Genomic DNA, 23,822 nt, shown 5'->3' with positions numbered 1-23,822 from the left:
CTCTTGGCTAGCAGCCACACCGGCTCCACCTCAGCCTCGCTCACAGACCACCTCTGTGGGGTGTTAGGGAGGCGTAGGAGGGGAGGAAAAGGGGAGGGGAATGGAGGAGAAGGCAGGCTGGAAAGAGGCCACTGCAAAGGGGAATGGAGAAAGAAAACACAAAAGGACTTGGCCCAGTGTGGTGGCCAGTGGGCATGCGTGCAGGTGCTTTGTGTTGTGCCCTCAAACCCTGGGCAAATACCCTGAGAAGGGACGTCTATCACACCTTAAAACAGATCTGGGGACCTCTAAAGCTTGGAGATCAGACAAAGCCTACCAGGCAAGGCCTACACTAACCTGAGATTCAAATAACCCTGTGGGATGGGATCAGCAGCCTCTCCAGGGACATGAGGCTAAGGTGTGGCCAACTGCTCTCTGCAGTTCTATCAAATGGGGCCTCTTTTGGCAAAATGTACCATGTGAATAGATTTTTGAGGATGAAGGGCTGCCCCAGGCTATCCTCAACTTCCTATGGGGAACTAGTCCTCAGAACAGGAGGAAGACTATTGCAATGGGCCTAGGTCTTCACTAGGAAACAGGATTTTGCACTATACCTTCCTAGGGGAAAAGCCTCACCACAGTCTAGTTCTTTTAAGAAACACAAATCCCTGGGACTGCAAAGATGGCTCAGCTGTCAAGAGCACTGGCTACTTAGCTAAAGGACCCCACTGGGGTTTGACTCCCAGCACCTACATGGTGACTCACAATTCTCTGTATTCAAATTCCAGAGGATCTGATACTCTCTTTTGGCCTACAAGGGCACCAAGCATCATGTGGTGCCAGACATATGTGGAAAATGCTCATGTCCATAAAATAGAAGTTGTTGGGTTTTTTGTTTTTGGTTTTTTGGTTTTTCGAGACAGGGTTTCTCTGTGTAGCCCTGGCTGTCCTGGAACTCACTCTGTAGACCAGGCTGGCCTTGAACTCAGAAATACACCTGCCTCTGCCTCCCAAGTGCTGGGATTAAAGGCGTGTGCCACCACCGCCCGGCTTTTTTTTTTTTTTTTTCCTATGCTTTTACAAAAAAGAAATACAAATCCTAGAGTTGGTTCAGGGGTTAAACGTACATGATTCTCTTGCAGAGGATCCCAGTTTGGTTTGCACTACCCATGTTAGGCAGCTCACAACTGTCTGTAACTCTAGCTCCAGGGGATCCAATGCCGTGACCTCTGCAGCCATCTATAATAAGCCCTTACCCAGACACACATGCAGACACACAATTCAGAATAATAAAAGTTGGGGCTGGAGACATGGCTCAGTGGTTCAGAGCAACACTGCCTGCTCTTGCACAGGACCAGCACCCACATGACAGCTCACGGTCATTTGTAACTTCAGTTCCAAGGGAACGCAATGCCCACTCCTAGCCTCTATGGCACTGCATGAATGAGGTACACACATACATGCAAGCAAAATAACTGAACATTATATATAGATATGGATATAGATATGACAATAAAAATATCTTTTTAAAGGAAAGAAATATAAAGCTACCAAGTATGGTGAACACACCTTTAATCCCAGCACTCAGGAGGCAGAAGCAGGTGGATTGCCTAAGTTCAAGGTGTACACAGACTGACAGTTAGGGCAACATAGTGAGGCTCTGTCTCAAAAACGAAAGAGAGTGGGAGACAGAGAGAGAGAGAGAGAAAGAAAGAGGGAGGCCAGAAAAGATGGCTCAGCAGTTAAGAGTGCTTACTGTTCTTCCAGAGGATCTGAGCCGAGTTCCCAGCACCCACATCAGGTGGCTCCTAGCTACCTGCAACTCCAGCTCCGGGTCTAGTCTCCTGTTCTGTCCTCAGTGGACACCCGTGTGTGTGTGTGTGGGGGGGGTTGTATGCACGTGCAGTCTGTCTCTGTCTCTCTCTCTCTTACACACACTTACACACACACACGCACAATAATAAATCTTGAAAGAGGGAGGAAATAGAAATTCACTGATTGCCGGGCGGTGATGGCGCATGCCTTTAATCCCAGCACTTGGGAAGCAAAGGCAGGCGGATTTCTGAGTTCGAGGCCAGCCTGGTCTACAGAGTGAGTTCCAGGACAGCCAGGGCTACACAGAGAAACCCTGTCTCGAAAAACCAAAACCAAGGAAAAAAAAAAAAAAAGAAAAGAAATTCACTGGTCACATTCCCTGCCTAAAACTCTCTAGTGTTTTCCCACAGCCCAGGGGACAGGCCTTTTGTAGACAGCCTGCCTCTCTTCTGGACCTTTCAGATGATCTAGAATGAGCTCTTGTCTCCCCTCTGTGCCCCTCAGATTACTTCTAGAACACTCTTCCCACCTCAGTCCCTCTGCTTATGGCCTTATGGAAAACTAAGTCCTAATCTGTAAGCTAGTTTCTCAGGACAAACACTAAGCTGTCCTGAACAGAGAAACCTTCAACAACCATCAGGGACAAGGCCATATGTGTGGCTAGCTGACTGCTGCCTACAGGGTCTCAGTTTGAGAAATAAATGAATGACTCTCCAGAGGTCCTGTGCCTGCTGCATGATTTGGAAATCATGACAATGTGGGCTCCAGGCACCAAGTAAACAGAGAATACAACAAAATACCTACAGTCCCCAGGTCTTGCAGGAATGGGACATCAGTCCATCCCATGGCTCACTAAAAGACCTAGATACAGAAAGTGATGAACTAAGGATTCTTTCTGACTCCTAAGTAGCTGGTCTCTGCTGACCCTGCTGAGAAAAGAAAGATGGGTACCAAAGGAGGGGAGGGAGCTGAAATCTCAAATTACATTCCTGCAGTCAGGGAATGCCTCCTGTAGCACAGGAATGACAGTCTGTAGGCAGTCTGGCTGGGTCCCACCCTGTGATCAAAGCTAGGCCTGTCCAAGGACCCAGGCATCAGGCCTCTGCACTCAGAACTCCCAGCAGCAGCAGCAGCAGCAGCAGCAGCAGCAGCAGCAGTTGCTACCACCAGGTCCCTCCATGTACTGGACTGTGTGGTCTGCATCCTGGGTAGGGGTGTTTACTCACCAGCACTGTGCACATAACTCACCTGAGAAGCCTGGGTTTTTGCTCTGGGGTCAAAGATCCGAAGCTGCTTGTCCTAAGTGAAGAAGAGAAAAAGAAACAAATGATACAGTTAACCCAAGGGTTGCTGGGGGCCAAACTGCCTTCACACTACAGGCTCTCATCAGCTGGTCCTACATTACACAGTTGGCCTCCACAGACCAGAGGTTACTTCCTCCTTCTTACCTGGAGGGCAGGTTCCTTCCAGCAGACTCCCAGAAGATTATATTCAGCAGCAACACTCCACCTTCTTCATCACTATTACCTGCCAGGGATGTCACATGTACAGCCATGCCAGGCATGTCACATGTACAGCTTCTCACAGCCTTTCTGTTTTGTCTTTCTTTCTTTTTTTTTTTAGACAGCTCTTATGTGATGCTGTCACTTCTGCACTTAAAGAACTTCATACTGAGGTTGGAGAGATGACTCAGTCGACCCTGCCTGCCGCATGAGGACTTGAGTATGCAAGCATGAGGACCCGAGTTTAGACCCCAGCGCTTACATAAAACCAGTGCGTCTGGAAGCCTAGCCATAGGGATATGAAGACGGAACAGGAAGACACTCAACTCCCAGTGCTAGCCAATCTACCCAAAACAAAGAGACCCAGGTTCTAGAAGAGAAACTATCTCACAAAATACAGTGGGGGAGGGCTAGCCATCTCTCCAGCCCAGATAAAAAAAATTTTTAAACATTAAAAAAAGTTAATCTTCCCTAAGCATTCTTTCAATGTACTAACCGATCAAGATTACCTGAGGGCTTAGATGGAAAAAAAGACAAAAATCTATAACAAATAAAACACTCATGCCCTATATACAGGTCCTATTTCTGCAAGATGGTCTGTGTGTCTGCATGCTGTCTACATGCCCAAGCACAAAGCTGGGATATATGCCTGGTAGTAGTAAAGCCCAGACCTAGCATGCAAGCATACAAAAGTCCCTGGATTCAACCACAGAATGAAAAAGCAATTCAGTGGAGTTTGTGCACACTATTTATAGGTTTGGCCATAGTGAACTGTTAGGTGCAAAGAGGTCATTGAGGACAACATGCCATGGTGGGAGCCTACTATGGTTACAATAAATACACATCTTCATTTGAGTGATCATGCTCTTACTTCTGGAGTTAAGCAAAGAGAAAAGACTGAGCAATGAGTCAATGCTGGGTGTGAGGGGTGAGAAAGTGGAGGCTGGCCAGCATTTCCTTTCCATATTTTAGTATAGCTCAACTTTGTTTCCATTGACACAGATGCCTGTTTTCATATTTTGAAAAATGATACTCACACTTACAAATTTAAAACATTACCACTTGCATCAGCACCAAGGAAATGAAATGCTTAGTTATAAATCTTACAAAGTAAGTATCCACAAAACATGAAGCGAGCTACAAAGCACCGATGAAAGAAACCAAAGATAGAAACTAACGATCGGATAGTCCATTTTTATGGATATAAAATCAGTTTGGGTGAGTAAAGCTATTGCTGTCCAAGCTTGAAGACCTGAGTTTGGGTCACTAGTGCCCCATAGGAAACAAGGTACAGCAATGCACGTCTGTAATCCAAGCATCAGAAGGTGGAGGCAGAAAGATCCAAGAGGCGCACTGGCTAACCAGATTAGCCAATTGGTAAGCTTCAGGCTCACTGATACAGACAGTGATGGATGGGCTGGGCACAGTGGTACAAGCCCATAATCCCAGCACTCAGGAGAGAGAGAGAGGTAGATGGATCTCTATGAGCTAAAGGCTAGCCTAGTCTACATAGTGAGCTCCAGGCCAGCTGTGATGGTTTGTATATGCTTGGCCCAGGGAGTGGCACTATTAGGAGTAGGTGTGTCACTGTAGGCTTGGGCTTAAGATACTCATCATAGCTGCTTGGAAGTCAGTCTTCCACTAGCAGCCTTTAGATGAAGATATAGAACTCTCAGCAATGCCTTCGCCATGCCTGCCTAGATGCTGCCATGTTCCCACCTTGATGATAATGGACTGAACCTCTGAAACTGTTAAATGCTGTCCTTTACAAGACTTGCCGTGGTCATGGTGTCTGCTCACAGCAGAAAACTCTTAACTATGACACTAGCCAAGGCTACAGAGTGAGACCCCGTATAAATAAATAAAATAGGGTAAAGGGGGTGGTGAGATGGCTCAGCAGACTTGCCATGGTCCTTGCCATGGCTCCTGGTTGGACTTTTAGTCAACTTAACACAAGCAAGAGTTATATGGGAAGGACGACCTTGTTTGAGAAAAGTCACCCATGAGATTTCCTGTAGGTAATTCTATAGGGCATTCTCTTGACTAATAATGATTCTTGTGGGAGGACCCAACTCACTGCGGGTGGTGCCACCTCTGGGTATGTGGTCCTGGATGGTGTAAGAAAGCAGGCTGAACAAGCCAGGAAGAGCTAGCCAGACAGCAAGCAGCCCGCTCTAGGGCTTCTGTGATAGTCCCTGCCCTGAGTCATGCTCCTGACTCCACTCAGTGATGACAGTGACCTACAAGTGAGATGTAATGAGCCGTGTCCTCGCAGGCTGCTTCTGCAGGTGTCTTACCACAGCAACAGCAACCCTAACTAAGACACTGTGTAAGCCTGAAGGAGAACCGGACAGACTCCATAAAGTTGCCCTCTGACCTACCCAACTTGTATACCGTGGCACAAGCACAAAAGAACTTCTTTCTTTTCCGTTTTTTGAGACAAGGTCTTTCTACATTAGCCCTGATTTTCCTGGAATTCACTATGTAGACCAGGCTGGCTTTCAACTTGGAGAAATCTCCCTGCCTCTGCCTCAGGACTGCTGAGATGAAAAGCACGTACCATGTCTGGTCTTTTTTTTTTTTTTTTTTTTAAAGATTTATTTATTTTATTTATATGAGTACACTATAGCCATCTTCAGACACACCAGAAGAGGGCATCAGATCCCATTACAGATGGTTGTGAGCCATCATGTGGTTGCTGGGAATTGAACTCAGGACCTTTGGAAGAACAGTCAGTGCTCTTAACTACTGAGCCATCTCTCCAGCCCCCCCCCCCCTTTTTTAAGTTAAAAAAATAAATAAGGGTTGGGGGCAGTGAAATGCTGACTCAGTGATTAAGAGCTCTTATTGCTGCCGAGGAGGACCAGGTTCAATTCCCAACACCCAGGGTGCTTCACAACCATTATTGACTCCAATTGCAGAGCTCCATCGCCATCTTCCGAGCTCCATGAGTACTAAGCATGCTCTTGGTGTTTATACAAATATGCAGGCAAAACACTTACACGTAAAATAAAATGAATATATATTGGGGGAAAAGGTAGACTGTAACAGAGAAAGCCACCAACACTTGGTCTGCATGGACTGCACATCCCTCTCCAACATGGAGACACACCAGCCAACAACCTCATGAAGACTAGTGTTCAGCTTCTAATAATGTATCACTATCTATATAATTGTAACAACATATCCCAGAAATGCAAAAGGTAATGAGGAGAAGCAGGCATGAGATGTGCTGGAAATCCCAGCACTGAGAAGGCCAAGGCAGGCAGCTCTCCATGAGGTCAGCTGGTCTATGTAGCCAGTTCCAGGTCAGCCAGAAATACATGGTAAGAACCCAACTCAAAACAAATCATCTTAAACACAACAAAGTAATAAAGGAAATGGATGTGGAGGAGAAATATATAAAGTTTCTGTATTATCTAGTATATTTTTCTATAAAACACTTCTTTTTTTTTTTTTTTTTGGTTTTTCGAGACAGGGTTTCTCTGTGTAGTCCTGGCTGTCCTGGAACTCACTCTGTAGACCAGGCTGGCCTCGAATTCAGAAATCCGCCTGCCTCTGCCTCCCAAGTGCTGGGATTAAAGGCGTGCGCCACCACCGCCTGGCTATAAAACACTTCTAAAACAGTCTGTTAAATAAAGCTAAAACTGTTCCAAGAAGAGTGACTGTAATCCCAGCGGTCAGAAAGTGAAGCAGAGGATCACTTTGAATCTGATGCCAACTTGGATGACACTGAAGTTACAGGTCAGTTATAGACTGAGCCTTAAGCTATAGCCCAAGATCCTGTCTCAAAATATATTTTAACGGTGCTGGAGAGATGGCTCAACAATTAAGAGCACTGAATATTATTCCAGAAGACTCTGGTTCAATTCCCAGCACCCACATATCAGTTGACAACCATCTGTAACTCCAGTTCCAGGGATGCAAGGGTACCAGGCACCTATAAGGTACACAGACACACATATAGACAAAACACATGTATACATAAAAAAAACCCCAAAAACCAAACAAACAAAAACAGATCTTAAAACATATCACTAGCTGGGCAGTGGTGGCGCATGCCTTTAATCCCAGCACTTGGGAGGCAGAGGCAGGTGGATTTCTGAGTTTGAGGCCAGCCTGGTCTACAGAGTGAGTGCCAGGACAGCCAGGGCTACACAGAGAAACCCTGTCTCAAGAAAACAAAAGAAAAAGAAAACAAAACAAAAAAACCAAACATATTAATAAATGAATAAAAGTTAGACCAAAGAGAAGGTAAGCTGAGTTAACGCTTGCTCTGTGCGTAGCTGGAGCCTGTGCCGGAGATGGAATAACGAACAGCCAATTCCAGCAATTCCAGTAAGGACAAAGTTCACAGCAAAGGGCTGCAGTCTCTAGCCGGAGCACTCACAAAACAGCCCAGAAGAAACCTGAGCTGAAGCTCAAAAAGACAAGCACAAGACAAGATGGAAAATCACATCACGATGCTGAGATAGGCTTGCTGGTATGTGGTGTGAGAGGAAAGACACACAATGAAGCAGATAGAGGAGACGGGGGGAGCAGTGGGCAGAACAGAGCTACAGGAGGCACACAGTGGCTAGACAGGGAACCCAGGACTGCTAGGGCAGACAGGGAGGCCCAAGAGTCTTCTGGAAAAGCTTTCCCAACTGCACTTTGCTCTGCACCAGGGATCGTTCAGGGCTTGAGTCGGGGTTACTGCGACCATGTGACATGAGATCAGATGCAGGAGGAGGAGGAGGAAGAAGAGAGGCAGAGTAAGAGCAAGCACAACAAGACACAGAAACAAGAGAGAAGGACAGTGACAGCAAGGGGCAGAGAACAGTATAAGAGATTCAGAACAGGGGAAACAGATACAAGTTATGCACAGGACAGGAGAGACGGAGAGTTCCTAAATTGGAGAGCTAGAGAAAACACTTCCCATTCAGCAGAGCTGGAGCTGCCTAGGAGAGCTGGACATCTACATTCAAATGCTAACGCCACAACTGCCGAGCTTTGTGAGCAGTGCACACCCAAGTCCACTGAGCAATGATTAGGTTCCAGCGGCTTCCCTTACAGGGAGGGCGCTGGGCTTGGGAGTGCAACATTGTTTCTGGCATTCAACAAGCTCCACAGAGAACCACTTAGTGTAGCAGTTTAAGGCTGAGGGCAAACCTGGTTCAGAGTAGGCTGGCCCTGAGCTCATAGCAGGCCAAGGCTGGCATCTGTGATGGCTGTGCGCCCTCTAGTGGCTTCGGTTTCTTCTCTTGGTCATTAGTAGTTAGGATTAGCTTGAGTGCTCAGAGTGGAGGCCGAGCTGCCCTGCTTTAGCAGTGGTAAGACAGGACTCAGGCACCTCTGATGGAAAATGTCATGCCCTTTGGGCCCAATCAGGCACCACAAACAGCAACTGCAAAAAGCTGTTAGACCAAAGCCTGGCCTACCGCCACTGGCAAGAGGAGCTCTGACTCTGTCTTATGGAGTGAGCTTACCTATCACTTCAGTGCCACTCTGGGCAACCTATGTAAGCCCATGGGCATCTCTACCTAGCCTGTGCTTATAAGGGGTAGCCTCTTACTCCCAGTATTTTATGAGTAAAGCTAGTACTTCCACCCAGGATCTCAAGACACCTTCCCAGCAAAGGAAAGCAGAAGTGGGCACATAATCAAGGTACCTGCTAGTCCTAGCATGTGCTAGGGGCTTGCCTGGAAGAGATGGTGCATCCCCACAGGTAGTACACCTAGGTCTGGAAAGGAGGGGAAGGAGCAGGGGTCATTTTATAAGTTCATAACTTTATTGTGCTATCTGCTTGGAAAAAAATAGAAATTTGCTTGTCCTGGAAGCTTTGGGCTCTGGGTACAGAGAGGAAATGTCTCTGTGTAGGGATCTAATGTGAGTCCCCTGGGTGTGGCTTTTTCCATCTAACTTTGCCTTGCAAGATACAGCAGGCCAGACACAGTGTCCACACCCTCACACATCGCCATCACTGACTAGGCTATTCTTTATCTTTCTGCTCAATTCTGGTGGCAAATGGGATTCAGAGGAGAAGGCGCTGGACCATTGCATCAGTGAGGTAGGGACATGGAGGTTTCTCAAAAGAAGGAGAGGCTGGTCACTCCCTGTGATATGATGACATGCCACTCAGGTGACATATCATCAGGGCTGGTTACCTGACTGGGATATTCACTTTGTCTGTAGCCAGGCCTCATCTTCTAGGATGAGGGTCAAGGTCATTTTCTGGGAAGTGTCTCCCATCCTCTAGTATTAAGCCTGGATGAACTAACCTGAGTGTCTTGGTATGAAATTTCAATCTCGGGCTGGAGAGATGGCTCAGCGGTTAAGAGCACTGACTGCTCTTCCAGAGGTCATGAGTTCAAATCCCAGCAACCACATGGTGGCTCACAACCATCCGTAATGAGACTGGATACCCTCTTCTGGTGTGTCTGAAGACAGCTACAGTATATTCATAAATAAAATAAATAAATAAATAAATAAATCTTTAAAAAAAAAAAAAAAAAAAAAAAAAAGAAATTTCAATCTCCAGAGCTCAAGTCAGCATCTGGAACCAACTGAGTAATGAACAATACCATAAAGGATACTTGATAAAAGACTAAGAAATGTGCCTTCCAAAAAAAATGGCAGACTGAATATAAAAATAAAGGAAGGACGGACCCTTCAGTCTATGGACCCATGGGCCTGGGAGTACTCAGGGCCTGAAACCTTCATTCCTGCATTCCTGCATTCCCTACTTCCCTCTGGCTCCAAGGCCCCCATTCCTTTTATTATTCTCTGAGATAGGATCTTATATAGTCCAGACTGGCCTTAGACTCACAAAATGCTCCAGGCTGGCCTTGAACTCCTGACTTCATAGTCTCTATCCTCTCTATTGTTGTGTTAAGACTACAACAAGCAGCTGGGCAGTGGTGGCACATGCCTTTAATCCCAGCACTTGGGAGGCAGAAGCAGGTGGATTTCTGAGTTCGAGGCCAGCCTGGTCTACAGAGTGAGTTCCAGGACAGCCAGGGCTATACAGAGAAACCCTGTCTCGAAAAAAAAAAAAAAAAAAAAAAGACTACAACAAGCATACACTATCATTTTCAGCTGCCATTTTTCATATGTCTCTTCAGGCCCTAATACTATCAAAAATGCAAAAAATGGGGGCTGGAGAGATGGCTCAGTGGCTAAGAGCACTGACTGCTCTTCCAGAGGTCCTGAGTTCAATTCCCAGCAACCACATGGTGGCTCACAACCATCTGTAATGGAATCCGATGCCCTCTTCTGGTGTGTCTGAAGTCAGCTGCAGTATACTCATATACATAAAAAAAAATACTATCAAAAATGTTCCATATCCCCAAGGCCCTCAACTCCAGGTTACATAACCTCTGGTATACTGATATCTCAGTGAACCCTCCAGCCTTGATCCCAGGCCCCACTTCTCTTGTCTTCTTACCACCACCTTCTCCTTGCAGGCTTATGATTCTTCCCTTCAGATAATATCTCTGATCCTAGGCACACAACTGCACCTCCCTTTCCATCCTCCACTCAGATGTGGCTCAGGATTCTATCAGTCCACAGACAAACTGGGATATCTCCAGGTACCTGGCTCAGTCCACCTACAGTCATTATGGTAGCAGTACTGCTTAGAACATTCACACAGGTTCTCTCTCTCTCTCTCTCTCTCTCTCTCTCTCTCTCAAGACCCGCTTGCACGCCCAAACTCACAATCCCTCTCCTCACAGGCAACCACCACCAGGTACTCTACTGGCCACCATCTCTATCTCCCCTGAACAAAGGCACCCCGACTGAGGACAGTCCCAAATCTAAGCACAGACACTGCCGCCTCAACCATGCTCTGTCCACACAGCAACCACAGTAGTGTCAAACGCAGACTCCGCTCATCACGGCCCACCACCCACCCCTCGGGTTCTAACCGTCCTGCCTGTCCACTGCCACCACAACGCCACCAGCTCTTACTCCTAAAGTCTTGGCAGTGTCTCCAAATGTTCCACAGACACATGCTCACTTTGCCATTCCTGTCCCTGGAGTGAACTCTCCTCAGGGTTCTCATCCTCAGTCTCTGACCAATCTGACCAGCTCAAAGCACCATGTCCCTTTCAGGGGTTAAGTTACAGGTCACAACTGCCCACTTATCTATACTGTCCTTAAAGCAAGCTGGATGTTATGGAAAGCAGTTTAGAGAAACTATTCGGGCTGCTGTTATGGCTTTGCTTACATAACAGACAAAGCCAAAACCAAGTAGCACAGGCCAGCAGGAGGCGGCATGGATTTTCCTCAAGCCTGCTCTAATAGGGCTTTAGCTGGGACAGGGAGGGGGCAGGGAGCTCAACACACAAGGTATGAACATACAAGGCTGATCATACCAGACCCACACTAAGTTTTAAGGCTGCTTGCTGTCTGCTTACCTTACATGCTGTGCCCACAAGGGCTCCATCCCGGCTCCAAATAGCGCTCTGCACCAGGTCCTTGTGGGCCTCCAGCTCTACAGGGAAACAGCCAAGGTTAAGCACCAGGTAATGAGGGCATGGGGCGGGGGGGGGAGTAGATGAGGGAGGCCTGCCTTGGGGTAACCCCAGTAACAAAGTCAGCAGCAATGATGGTCTTTCAGCCTGGAGAAAGTAGGGACAGCAGCTCCATCCAGACATGCTACAGATGCATCTACAGGCTTCCTTCTTTAATCCTGCCCTCACCAGGATATGCTTCTATTTGATAACCTTCTGAGGCTGCTGCATGCCTTTAATTCCAGTACTCAGGAGGCAGAGGCAGGCAGATTACTATGAGTTTGAGGCCAGCCTGGTCTACAGAGAGAGTTTCAGGACAGCCAAGACTACAGAAAGAAACTCTGTGTTTTTTTTTTGTTTTTGTTTTTTTTTTTGGTTTTTCGAGACAGGGTTTCGCTGTCCTGGAACTCACTCTGTAGACAAGGCTGGCCGCGAACTCAGAAATCCGCCTGCCTCTGCCTCCCAAGTGCTGGGATTAAAGGCGTGTGCCACCACTGCCAGGCGAAACTCTGTTTCAAAAAGCCAAAAATCCAAAAACCAAACCAAACAAACAATACGGACACACCCCACCACACCTCACCCACCACACCCCTACCACACCCCCACCATACCACACCCACCCCTTGCAAAATCAAAAAAAGCTTCTGAGATTCCCTTCCTCAGCTTGGCTCTCTTTTCTCAGGCGCATTTGCTGGCTGTAACACATTCCCCGCCACGTCACTGCTGCCACCACTGCTTTTCCAGCCCCCCCACCTTCTGTACTTCGGGGGTTTGAAGTACAACAGATGCCTGCCGGAAGTGGATAGTGATGTACTACTCATTACAAAGCTTTAGAATGTGTACTTCATGCCTGTCATTCTTTGGTACATTTCCTTTTGCAGGTTGCTGGGGATGGAACCCAGGGTCTCAGAAATGCAAGACAAGCACTCGCCACTGAGTTGTACCCCATCCTCGATACATTTTTTTCCCCCATACTACCAAAATCACCAATAGACAAAGGAAGGGTTGTCCAGACAGGGGCTGCCAGAGAAAGGGAGCCCCTCCAGAGTGGCTGTACCTGTCAGGGGCTGCTGCTTGGCTACATCCCAGACCTTCACGGTCCTGCCAGCTGTGCTCACCAGAACACCGTCTGCAGTGGGGTGGAACTGCAGTACCTCCACTGGCAGTTCCTCAGGACCCAGCACCACTCCAGGCACAGAGGGAAGAGCTTCTCCAGAGCCAGGGAGACGCCAGAGCTTTATCTGAAAGAAAGATCAAGTTTACAGTCCAGGTACTAAGAACATCACTGCTACAGTCAGGCCTGCCCAAAGCTACCCTGGTCCTAGCAAGCAAGGTCCCATGCAGAAACAAGACAGAGGACAAGGCGTCTCCCCTGACTTAGCTGTTGGAGTTAGGTAACCACATATCTTATCATGGAGAGGGAGGGAGCCCAACTCGGAGCAGAGGACATGATCAGAGACCAACAAGGATAGCCTGTGAATCTGGGCATAGGTTCTGAACTCCTCTTTGGCCTCACACACCACCCTAGCCTGCTCCCCCTGGGGCGGTCATGCATTGTAAGGGCAGATCACAACAGCAGCTCTGAGCACACACTTGGGGCCAGCAAGGGCATAAATAGAAGCTAGGGCTCAGAGACCCCAGGGTGTAGTGGGTGGGTCATAAGCAGCACTTTCATCCTGCTCCACTCACCGTCCTGTCAGCTGAACCCGAGGCCAGAAGGAAGTCATCAAAAGGCGAGAAGTCCAAGTCAGTGACCAGGTCTGTATGGGAGGAACAATTGGATGTCCTGAAATGTCCCTTTCAGACCCAATGAGCTCCTGACAGTTTCAGTGGTGACACTTTCACCGACATTAAGAAGCCACGTTCTTTCTTGACACTAGGGAGACACATCTAGGTCTCTTCCTACAATACACGCCTTGGTGTGTCCTTTGGCTGCTCTTTCTGCAGTTGCACTAGAGCGCAGCTCCACTGTGCCTGGCATGCATGTGGTCTGTGGTTTAAGTGCTGAGGATCAAACCCAGGGCACTGTGTATGCTAAACACACCCTCTACTACTTCGATGTGCCTGCTACCCAGAATTGAGTACTTGGGACAGTAGTCTTGGCATACTAAGATACAAACTGCCTTGAACTTTATAGAAAATGTTTGATGACAGTACTCTGAGCCTTAATGTAGAATCACACAGTACAGTATGGAATCTTGCAGATCAGTTTATTTGTTTCTTTCTTTCTTTAAAATTAATTTTTGTAATTAATTTTATCTGGCATGTTTTATCTGGGTGTTTTGTCTACATGTATGTCTGTACACCATTTGCATGCCTAATGGACACAGAGGACAAAAGAAGATGATAGGTTCCCTGGAACTAGAGTTCCAGATACTTGTGAGCAGTCATGTGGGTGCTGGGAACTGATCCTGGGTCCTCTGCAAGAGCAGTAAGTGCTCTAAACTGTTGAGTCAGATCTCCAGCCTTTCTTTCTTATGTTTTTGAGATCCATTGTGTTGTAAAATGTAAAAAAAAACCTGTTTTTTCTCTCTTCTTCTTCCTCTTCCTCCTCTTCTTCCTCTTCCTCCTCCTCTTCCTCCTCCTCCTCCTCCTCCTCCTCCTCCTTCTCCTCCTCCTTCTCCTTCTCATTATTATTATTTTGATAGTCTCATGCAGTCCAGGCTCACCTCAGACTTGATATATTGTATATATCGTTGGGAATGACATTGAACTCCTGATTCTTCTGTGTCTTCTTCTCAAATGCTGGGATTAAACATATGTGCCACCAATCTGGCTTGTTTTCTCATCTAATTTTAAACACTGTTGCGGTTACATGTACATAATTTGTATTTTAACTCATCTATTTTAGTTAGTGTATGTATATGCAGGCCTGCACATGTCATGGCAGCATGGGAAGGTCAGAGGTCAACTCTATTTGAGTAAGTTCACTGTTGTCGTTTTGTGAGACCCAAGGATTAAACTCATACTATCAAGCCTGTACACAAGTGCCTCTACCTGGTCAGCCATCTCCCCAGATCAGCAGTAGTTTTAAAACCCACATCGGGCCTGAGAGATGCCTTTGCAGCTAAAAGCACTTCCCAAGCAAAGCCTGATGATCTAACTTTGATCCCTAGAACCCATAATGAAGGAGAACCAACTACTGAAAGTTGTCATCTGTTCTCACATACATGCTCTGACGTATGTGCACCTCAACATTGTCTCTTGTATCGCTCTTTCACACACACACACACACACCACCACCACCACCACCACCAATAATAACCCATCCTAGCGCTTGGGAGGCAGAAGCAGGTGGATCTCTGAGTTCAAGGCCAACCTTGTCTACAGAGCAAAAATTCCAGGACAACCAGTTCTTCATATAGAAACCATTCCCAAAACCCAAAATAGTAGCTAGATACACACACACACACACACACACACACACACACAAACACACACACACACATACAAACAAAAATAACCCACATTTTGGGTTAAAAACCTGAAGCTCAGAACTAGAATCAGAATCTAGATGTGCCTGATCTCATGTTTGCTTCTTGATGCTTTTTATTTATGAGGAGGGAACTACCCCAAATTGTTAATGTCTGGAGAGTAGTAAGCCCTTTATCAATAGAGCACTCTTTTTTTTTGTTGTTGTTGGTTTTTTCGAGACAGGGTTTCTCTGTGTAGCCCTGGCTGTCCTGGAACTCACTCTGTAGACCAGGCTAGCCTCGAACTCAGAAATCCGCCTGCCTCTGCCTCCCAAGTGCTGGGATTAAAGGCGTGCGCCACCACTGCCCAGCTTCAATAGAGCACTCTAAACAGAAGCCATAATAGTGTGTGGGGACAAGTTGGTGGCTTTGGTGCCATGGTGACTTTAGAGGTTTTCTTTGCAGGAGCCCTTCTAGCAGGCTGCCTTTCCACGTACCTGACCTCTGGCTCCCCAGAGCCCTCCCTAAGCTGAGGCTGGCAGAATAGATCTTTTAAGTCTGTAATTCTAGCTTTTAGGAGGTTGGAACATAAAGAATAAAAAAGCTCAAAGCCTGCGTGGGCAACCCAGTGAGAGGCTGTCGCAAACATAAACAGTGATAGAAAAAAGGTTAAGGATATGACTCAGTGAGACACAGGGGCCAATGTCTGCCCTAGAGATAGTAAGTGGCATCTGGCCCACATAGGCACCAATGAAGTTGGGCATATTAGACCTGGCTACTGCCCTGTTGTTGGAAGCTCCCTGCCCTCAAGCCTCTTTCATCTTGGGGCACACCTGCTTGGACCACCCAGCAGCCAGAGGAATGGAGCAACAGGGATGCCTAGAGTTCCAACTGTAGGACTGGCAGCATGATACCACACTGGCAAGCACAGGTTCTGAAGCAAGACTGGCTGCAACTAACCGCTGGCTCACTCCTTTTCAGCTGTGTGCTTCTGAGTATGTTTCTTACCCTTTGGGGTTTAGTACCCTCATTTTTCTAGTTGGGATGTTGCTGCAGCACTAACTGCTGGGTTGTCATGGGAATTCAGGGAGGCCTGTGTGTGCAAGGACTCAGTAAAGGTGCATTCCCGTGACTCAGTTTCATTCCTTTTTAGATGCCAGATGCCTGCTCTACGGCCTTATCATGCTGGCTAGAAATCCAGATGAGTCCCTGGAAGGGTCCCTGTCCGCATCCATCCCGCTTCCCTTGCCTCCTCTGACACTGGGGACAACAGTGGCATTTCTTGCTGTGGTGATGCTGACTTGTTGCCCTGGCCACAGCCCCATCTTTAACCCGCTACCCTCCATGTTTCCTCTCCACTGCATTCCTCCAGCTCTGCTATGCCCTTAGCTCTGGTTCATCCTGCACCACCATATTCTCCTCCCCAGTTAGAGAGAGAGAGAGAGAGAGAGAGAGAGAGAGAGAGAGAGAGAGAGATCAACTCTAGCTGTTTAAGCCAAAAAGAGATTTGTGGGTGAATCCCAGCAGCCTTCTACAATTGGAGATACAGCCGGCTATGCTACCTTAGGAGGAACTGGGTTGGGTGGCTGTGGTCCAACTGTTTCCTGCCTGCTTTCCTGCCAACCTCAGATGGCTATGCCATGCAAATCATGTGTAGATCTTCGCTTTAGAAGCTGCCCAGGACTGTTGTGAGGAGGTTCCTACTAGACATAAGGGGTCCAGATAAACGGAAATGCTCGGACTCAGGATGCGGGAATCCACAACACTGGCTGCTAACAGTCATCTGTACCTCCAGTTCCAGAAGATCCAACACCATTTTCTGGCCTCCAAGGGCACTACATGAATGTGGGACAAACACGCAGGCAAAACAACCAACCAACCAACCAAACAAACAAACAAAAACAATCTAAAAATCAACTATCCACTTTAAACAAAGTCTACATATGGTATCCAAATGACATCTCAAAACGCTTTTTGAAAGTTTAGATTAGTAGGCTAGAGAGATGGTTCAGCAGTTAAGAGCAACTGGTTGTTCTCTCAGAGGACCCAGGTTCAGTCCCAATCCACATGGTGCTCACAGCCATCCGTCTGTAACATCAACCTCAACCTTCTTCTGGTCTTCTCAGGCACCAGGCATGCATGCTATACACAGACATACATGCAGGCAAAACACACAAAGGTAAAATACACAAAGAAATTTATACAAGGGGCTGGAGAGATGGCTCAGCGGTTAAGAGCACTGACTGCTCTTCCAGAGGTCCTGAGTTCAATTCCCAGTCAACCACATGGTGGCTCACAACCATCTGTAATGGGATCCAATGGCCTCTTCTGGTGTGTCTGAAGAGAACAACAATGTACTCATATAAATAAAACAAGTAAATCTTAAAAAAAAAAAAAAAAAGAAATTTATACAAAATTTAGATAGGGCTAGGCATATTAGTGCACACCTTTAATCCCAGCACTTGGGAGGCAGAAGCAGGGGGATTTTTGAGTTCAAGGCTAGCCTGGTTTACAAAGCAAGTTCCAGGACAGCTAGGGCTACATAGAGAAAGCCTATCTTGGAAAACAAGAAAGAAACAAACAGATGAATTTAGATTGGACAACAGTCAGAGTAGTCTACACAGACCTTGGCTTTTGTTGTTAACCTAATCATCGCCATCAGAACTCTGACAATGAGCAGAGCCCTACCTCCAGATCTCCTTCAACCCACCCTACCTAAGGAGCAAGAATTCATCCTCTTCCTTTATCCCAGGTCTTCAATAAGAGATGTAGCCCATAGCAACTACAGCTATGGAGACTAAGCCAACTAGGCCAATGCCTAGGGGATAATAATGTTCTCCAAAGTGGGCATTCTACCACGCAGGCTGTTGGGGACCCCCAGAAGCAGCTGCAGTAGACAGCAGTCCTTTGTAAGGGTCCACCTCCACCCTGCAGCTTAGAATAGCCACTTCCTTGAATGGCTTTGAGCAGCCTGGCTGGGAAGGGAGCTTAGAGATGAGAAGTGCCCTCTGGACTCCAGAGAATGTGCAGGGCTAAGAGCCACAGGGGGTGTGACTGGTCCTCAGGTAGGATATCCAGGAGCCCAGGACTGATTGATACTGCACATCCTTCTGCCAACCTGTTGAACTGAAACATCCACCTTCTCTCCTCCAGGCCAGAGTCCCAAACCAGGTGCAGCCTCTGACCCCAAGGACTTTGCAGAACACACAGTGAGGACATGAAGCCACAGGCAACAGTACCAAGTATGAATCCCTGGCCACAGGCTTCCTGGATCAAGCATCACTCACCTGAATGGCAGCCAAGGTAGGTCACGTGCCTTTTGTTCTCTTCACGGCCTTCCAGAGATATGATACCCAATACACCTGTTAAACAAACACAGAGGTTCTCACTTTGAGCTTAATGGTGGCCACTTATCTTCCTTCAAAGGAATCCAAGAGGAGATCAGACCCGTAACCATGTGACCTCCCCCAAACCATGTGACCTCCTGAATGCCTGTACCAGTTGTCACTTCTTTTCCTGACAGTGAAGGGACCTAGGTTCTTCCCTGGTTTGAACCCATCTGCACTGGATGTACAGACCACTGGATACAGAGGGGCTCTTTTTCTCACAGATCATGGAAGAGGTTGGCTTTGGGCTGTTAGCTGGCACTCCTGCCATCCTCGCCAGAGAAGGAAGCCAGCACCTGGGAGACGGGGCTAGAGGAATCCTGAAAGTCGGAGGCCATCTTGGGCTATAAAGTGAGATGCTATCGGAAAGCAATAGGATGGGGGTGGGGGAGAGAGTGCAAGTGGAGAGAACTTGAGAAGCTTTGGATCCAGCTCTGCCTAAAGTCAGCCGAAGAGGCATTTATCCTGTGCTAACATTGGTCTGTCTCTGTTGTCACAAGCAGCCAAGAAAGCTCAACTAACACAGAGGTTCATGTGGGGTTGTTTTGTTTTGCTGTCTTTTAAGGTTTTCTTTTTTTTCCTGTTTTTTGTTTTCTTTGAGATGGGGTCTGTGTAGCTCAGACTGGCTTGCATTTCACAATCTTCCAGATTCAGCCTCCTGGAGTACAGAGATAGCATCACCCTGCACAAGGACTTTTCAAATCTTCACTGTTGCTGGGCAGTGGTGGCGCATGCCTTTAATCCCAGCACTTGGGAGGAGGCAGGCGGATTTCTGAGTTCCAGGCCAACCTGGTCTAAAGAGTGAGTTCCAGGACAGCCAGGGCTACACAGAGAAACCCTGTCTCGAAAAACTGAATCTTCACTGTGATCAATCCCAGCCCCCCCAAGGTCCAAATACAAGGAGGGGGGATTATCTGTAGGGACAGCTGAAAGCAGAAACACCATTTTCTTTTCTGCCTAGCTAGAACTACCACCACGGTCTACATACAAGTAAAATCTGACTGCTTTATGTTGACCAGTGTAGAGGGGTCTAAGGCCTGCCCCTCCTCACAGCCCAGGCCATTCCAACTCTCCAGTGTGAATGGAGTTTTCCCCTCTTCCTCACCCTATCTATGGTGATAATGTCTGAACCTTTTCTTCCATCTCCCTACCTGGGCGGTCAGAGTTGAAAGCGATCAAGCTGCAGCTGGATTTGATGTGGTTCCCGAATGTGGGGGTGGTCCCGGCGCGGATATCACAGATCCAGGCCTGCAGAGAAAGAATAAGAAACGTGGTTAGTATCGGGTGTCCCGGCATGGATATCATAGATCCAGGCCTGCAGAGAAAGAGTAAGAAACATGGTTAGTGTCGGGTCTCTGTTTATGCCTAGATAGGGCCACAGTCCAGGAAATGCTCTCTCACGTTCTCTCTCTCTCTCTCTATCTCTCTCTCCCTCCCTCCCCCCCTCCCTCCCCCCCTCCCTCCCCCCCTCCCTCCTTCTCTCCCTCTCCCTCTCCCTCTCTCCCTCTCTCCCACTCTCTCCCTCTCTCCCTCCCTCCCTACCTGCCTCCCTTCCTCCCTCTGTGTGTGCGCATGTGTGACTATGGAGGCCAAAGGACAACCTCTGGTGTCATTCATCGGAGTCACCCACTTTGCTTTTTGAGACGCTGTCTTTCCCTGAATCTAGAACTCACAAATTCTGCTAGGCTGGCCAGTTTGTGAGCTCCAGCTGTCCTCCTATCTGTGCAAGTGTGTGATGATTATAAGCACACACCATCACTGAGATTCTGGACATCAAACTCATGTCTTCATGCATGCACAGCAAACACGTTACTAATAAAGTCGTTTCTTCAGCCCTTAAAGCTGCACCATTAGAGCAGTATTTTGGGGGATAGATATTTGGATTTTTTTGGGTCTGTCCCACTCAGTCTCTTAAAAAATACAAAATGTTCTTGAAATAATCTAAGTAGCTCAGAGGCTGATTCTATTTAGCAAATCAGTTCCCTAATAAGGAGGAGGAGGTGGTTGTCAGAGGAAGTGTGTGTGTCTCTGGGGGGAATATTTCAGTTCAAAGAGTGGGAAGGTGACAAAGAAGTGACAATCTAGCAGATGGGTGTGGCTTCTGTGGCTACTCTGCTGAGGTCTCTCCCAGGGGCCAAGGACCCCTTATGAACATCCACACTCAGCAGGGAGGAGATAAAGATCTAGCTTCCCCAGAACATGCTCTTCCCCTGGATGAGTGAAAGGCAGTAATGTTAACACCCTACGTGTGGAGAAGAAGAGCGCTCACCCTGCAACTGAGATCATCAAGGTCCCCATTTCCTCTGCTGGTGTCAAAGCAAGGATCCACAATCCTCCTTGCCTCAGTGACCAAGCACTCCCGAGGCCCCTGGTTCCGTGGGCCTGCCTGGTTAACTTATTAGAAGGAGATCCACACAGAAGAAGCCACGGAGCCCTGCAAGTCTCTCCAGGCCCGTCCACTAGTCATTACTGTAGTCTGAGTAATAGTCTTCATCCAAATCTAAGAACTGTACATTTCCTCCCAAGCTTTCAACGGTTCCACACTGTACTCATAGCAAAACTCAACTTCTTCCTCTGTCGCCAGGCTTTGCCTGGCTAATGGCGTCAGTCAATCCTGGGTTCACTTTCTTTTTCTTTACTGGCTTTTTTCTTACTTCTCACCCTTCTGGCCTCTGTTGAAATCCACCCCCTAAGCATTGTCCTCCACAATGCTATTTGGTTAAACTCTACTTCTTTACATCACAGCCCACCACCCCCCGCGGGTTCTTGTTCTTCAATGCATTTATATTGCCGCTTGCTGACTATCTTCCTTCAGAGGCTGTTAAGTGCCACAGGGAAAGGGAAATGACATAATGTTCACTGTTCTAGAGAGGCTGAGAAGCACACACTAGGTACAGAAAGGGTAACTGTCCAGAGAATGAAAACGGAGCATGGTTGTTATAACTTGCTCTGGGACACTAGAGGTCATAAACCCAATTGCTGGAAGACATTCCAGGCTTTCCAAATAACACAGGGGAGAAGGGCCAGTGACTAATCGAGTGTACTGTCTTCTGACACTTTATCTGGGACCCACCTGCTCTAGGCTTCTCCAGGCCCCAACCACAGCCAGTAGCATCACCTCAGTAAAGGAAGAGCTTGCGCCAGCAGAGGGGGAAGAGTGGCGGAAACCCAAGGGAGGAAGCCTGCCTGGCCCCAGGGGCTCCCTCTCCAGACGACACCTTCCTTCTACTGAGACCACAAGGAAGAGATGCATCTCTCCCACAACCCGTCCCCGAGCAGGGGTGATTCTAGATTGGAGGAAGGGGGAGACCGGCGTCTAAGTTTCCCAGCCTGGCTCCCAGCAAGGCCGACCGGAAGCAGAGGCAGGCCTGTTCGCGTCTAGAAGGGCTGCGAGGCCTCCTGGGGTAACAGGGGGAGGCGAACCGCCTCGGCCGACCTCCGGGATCACCCAATGACTAGGGCGCGTCACCAGAGCTCCGGACTCTGTCCTCTGAGCAATGAAGGGGCGGCCTGGACTCTAGGGCTCATCTAAAGGGAGAAGTTCCGGGTGGACAGATGGGGCGGGGCGGGGTGAGGGTCTTCGCAACCCAGGGTGTGCACTGCACAGTCAGGCACTGGGGAATGGCAATCATCCGGGACCAGGAGCCAGGGCGTGAGGTCCGCGGGCCAGGCTCACCTCTCGGCGGGACGGCCGGGCCTCCATATGCCGAAACTTAGACACCTTGAAGCGGTTCATGGCGGCTGGGACAGAGCGAGCGCAGGCTTGAGGACGAGGGGCGTCAGGTCTCAGGTGAATGATGAGAAGCCGCCCCGGACTCTTGCAGCCTGCCGCCTCAGCAGCCTGCAGCTTGATGACACGCCCCTATATGATGACAACCAATCGGAAGCGCCTGCGGCCCGCCTAGACACGCCCCTACGTCGCCCTTCTTCAGCGCGATGGCCTTCAGCCCCGCCTCCTGGCCAATAGCGGCCAGGACGCTCTGAGAAATCTCGCCCTGATGCCTGAGGGACTACGGCACAGGTCGGAGGTCATGTGAGTCGCAGATGTCCTACAGGAGAAACCACACTTCAATTGCTCCAGGATTAGACTTGCAATACTGGTCCCTGAGGTTTCTCAATGACCTGGGTGCGCTCTATCCCACTATGTACTTCCTCAAGTAGCAGGACAGAATTAACTAGACTAAAACTGAGGATAATCCCCGCGGCCCGTAAGAGATAAGGACTACTGAGACTCAATTCTCCTTCCCCCTCCCCTGCTCCCTCCCTCCCTCCCTCTTTACCCCTTTCTCTCCCCCTCCGTTGGTTTTGAGTTTTGTTTTTTATAGTCATGGTTTCTCTCTGGCTGTCCTGGAACTCACTCGGTAGACCAGGCTGGCCTCCAACTCGCAGATCCACCCGCCTTTGCCTCCCAAGGCACTGGTATTAAAAGTGTGTGCTACCGCTACCGTTGCCTGACTGGAAATGCATATTTTATAATGCAATATTTTTCACATCACTGTGTATGATGACGAAGACCAAGTGATATATAGCTTTATCCTCAATATCTATGAGCATCATTTTTCCCTTAAAAGTGATTTAGCTGTGGATGTAGCTCAGTTGGTAGACTGTTCGCCAGGCATGTATGAAGCCCTGGGTGCCATCCCCAGCATGGTGACATAGGCCTGTAGTCCCAGCACTCAGGAGGAAGATCAGAAGTTCAAGGTCAGCTTGGTCCCCATAGTTCTGGACTGCATACTGAGACCCTGTCTCAAAAAAAAGGATTCAAGAAGGAATAAGAGGTTGCTGCCCACTGCCAACAATGGGGGAGGAAGGGCAGGGGACTGGGGGAGATAGCTAGCAGTTAGAGTACTGGCTTCTCTTCCAGAGGACTCTTGTTCTATTTCCATCACTCACTTGGTGGCTCACAATTACCAGTAACTCCAGTCCCCGGGGGATCCAATAGCCTCTCTGATCTCTAAGAACACTGCACACATGTATTGCTGATATACACATAGGCAAACACCCATACACATACAATAAAAATAAATAAAAAATAATTTTTTAAACTTTAGTTATCCTAGCCAGGCTTGGTTGTGCACACCTGTAAATCTAGCACTAGGGAGATAGATGCAGGAGGATCAGGAGTTCAGTGCTAGACTCTGAGATGTAACAAGTTTGAGGCCAGTGTGGACTTGTAAGCCAGCCTCAGATACTAAGTGAGCCTCAACCCAAAAAAGCCAGTTTAAAGGAAGG

At 48.1% G+C, this 23,822-nt stretch overlaps 1 protein-coding gene across 2 annotated transcripts in view; it reads right to left on the bottom strand.

The window, feature by feature from the left end:
* Window positions 1-22,435, bottom strand: part of Coro7 (coronin 7) — a 54,628-nt gene extending 32,193 nt beyond the window's left edge. Inside the window, exons 1-7 of one of the 2 annotated variants that reach the window (XR_003714027.1) lie at window positions 22,267-22,433; window positions 19,742-19,838; window positions 18,492-18,566; window positions 13,481-13,551; window positions 12,849-13,032; window positions 11,696-11,772; window positions 3,043-3,093 (exon numbers count right to left, since the gene is read on the bottom strand). Coding sequence is in view for 1 of the 2 variants with exons in the window: in XM_028788366.1 (XP_028644199.1) it covers window positions 3,043-3,093; window positions 11,696-11,772; window positions 12,849-13,032; window positions 13,481-13,551; window positions 18,492-18,566; window positions 19,742-19,838; window positions 22,267-22,326 (615 nt within the window). In the remaining variant the exon portion in view is untranslated. Of the gene's footprint in view, window positions 1-3,042; window positions 3,094-11,695; window positions 11,773-12,848; window positions 13,033-13,480; window positions 13,552-18,491; window positions 18,567-19,741; window positions 19,839-22,266 lie in introns of both variants that reach the window. The other variant, XM_028788366.1, reaches the window with a different exon arrangement.
* Between the last annotated feature and the right edge of the window lie 1,387 nt (window positions 22,436-23,822).

This window comes from Grammomys surdaster, unplaced genomic scaffold (genome assembly GCF_004785775.1).
Source record: "Grammomys surdaster isolate TR1022 unplaced genomic scaffold, NIH_TR_1.0 125745, whole genome shotgun sequence".
Taxonomy (NCBI): Eukaryota; Metazoa; Chordata; class Mammalia; order Rodentia; family Muridae; genus Grammomys; species Grammomys surdaster.
The sequence above is the reverse complement of the archived record's forward strand: the minus strand, read 5'-3'. Positions and strand labels throughout refer to the sequence as shown.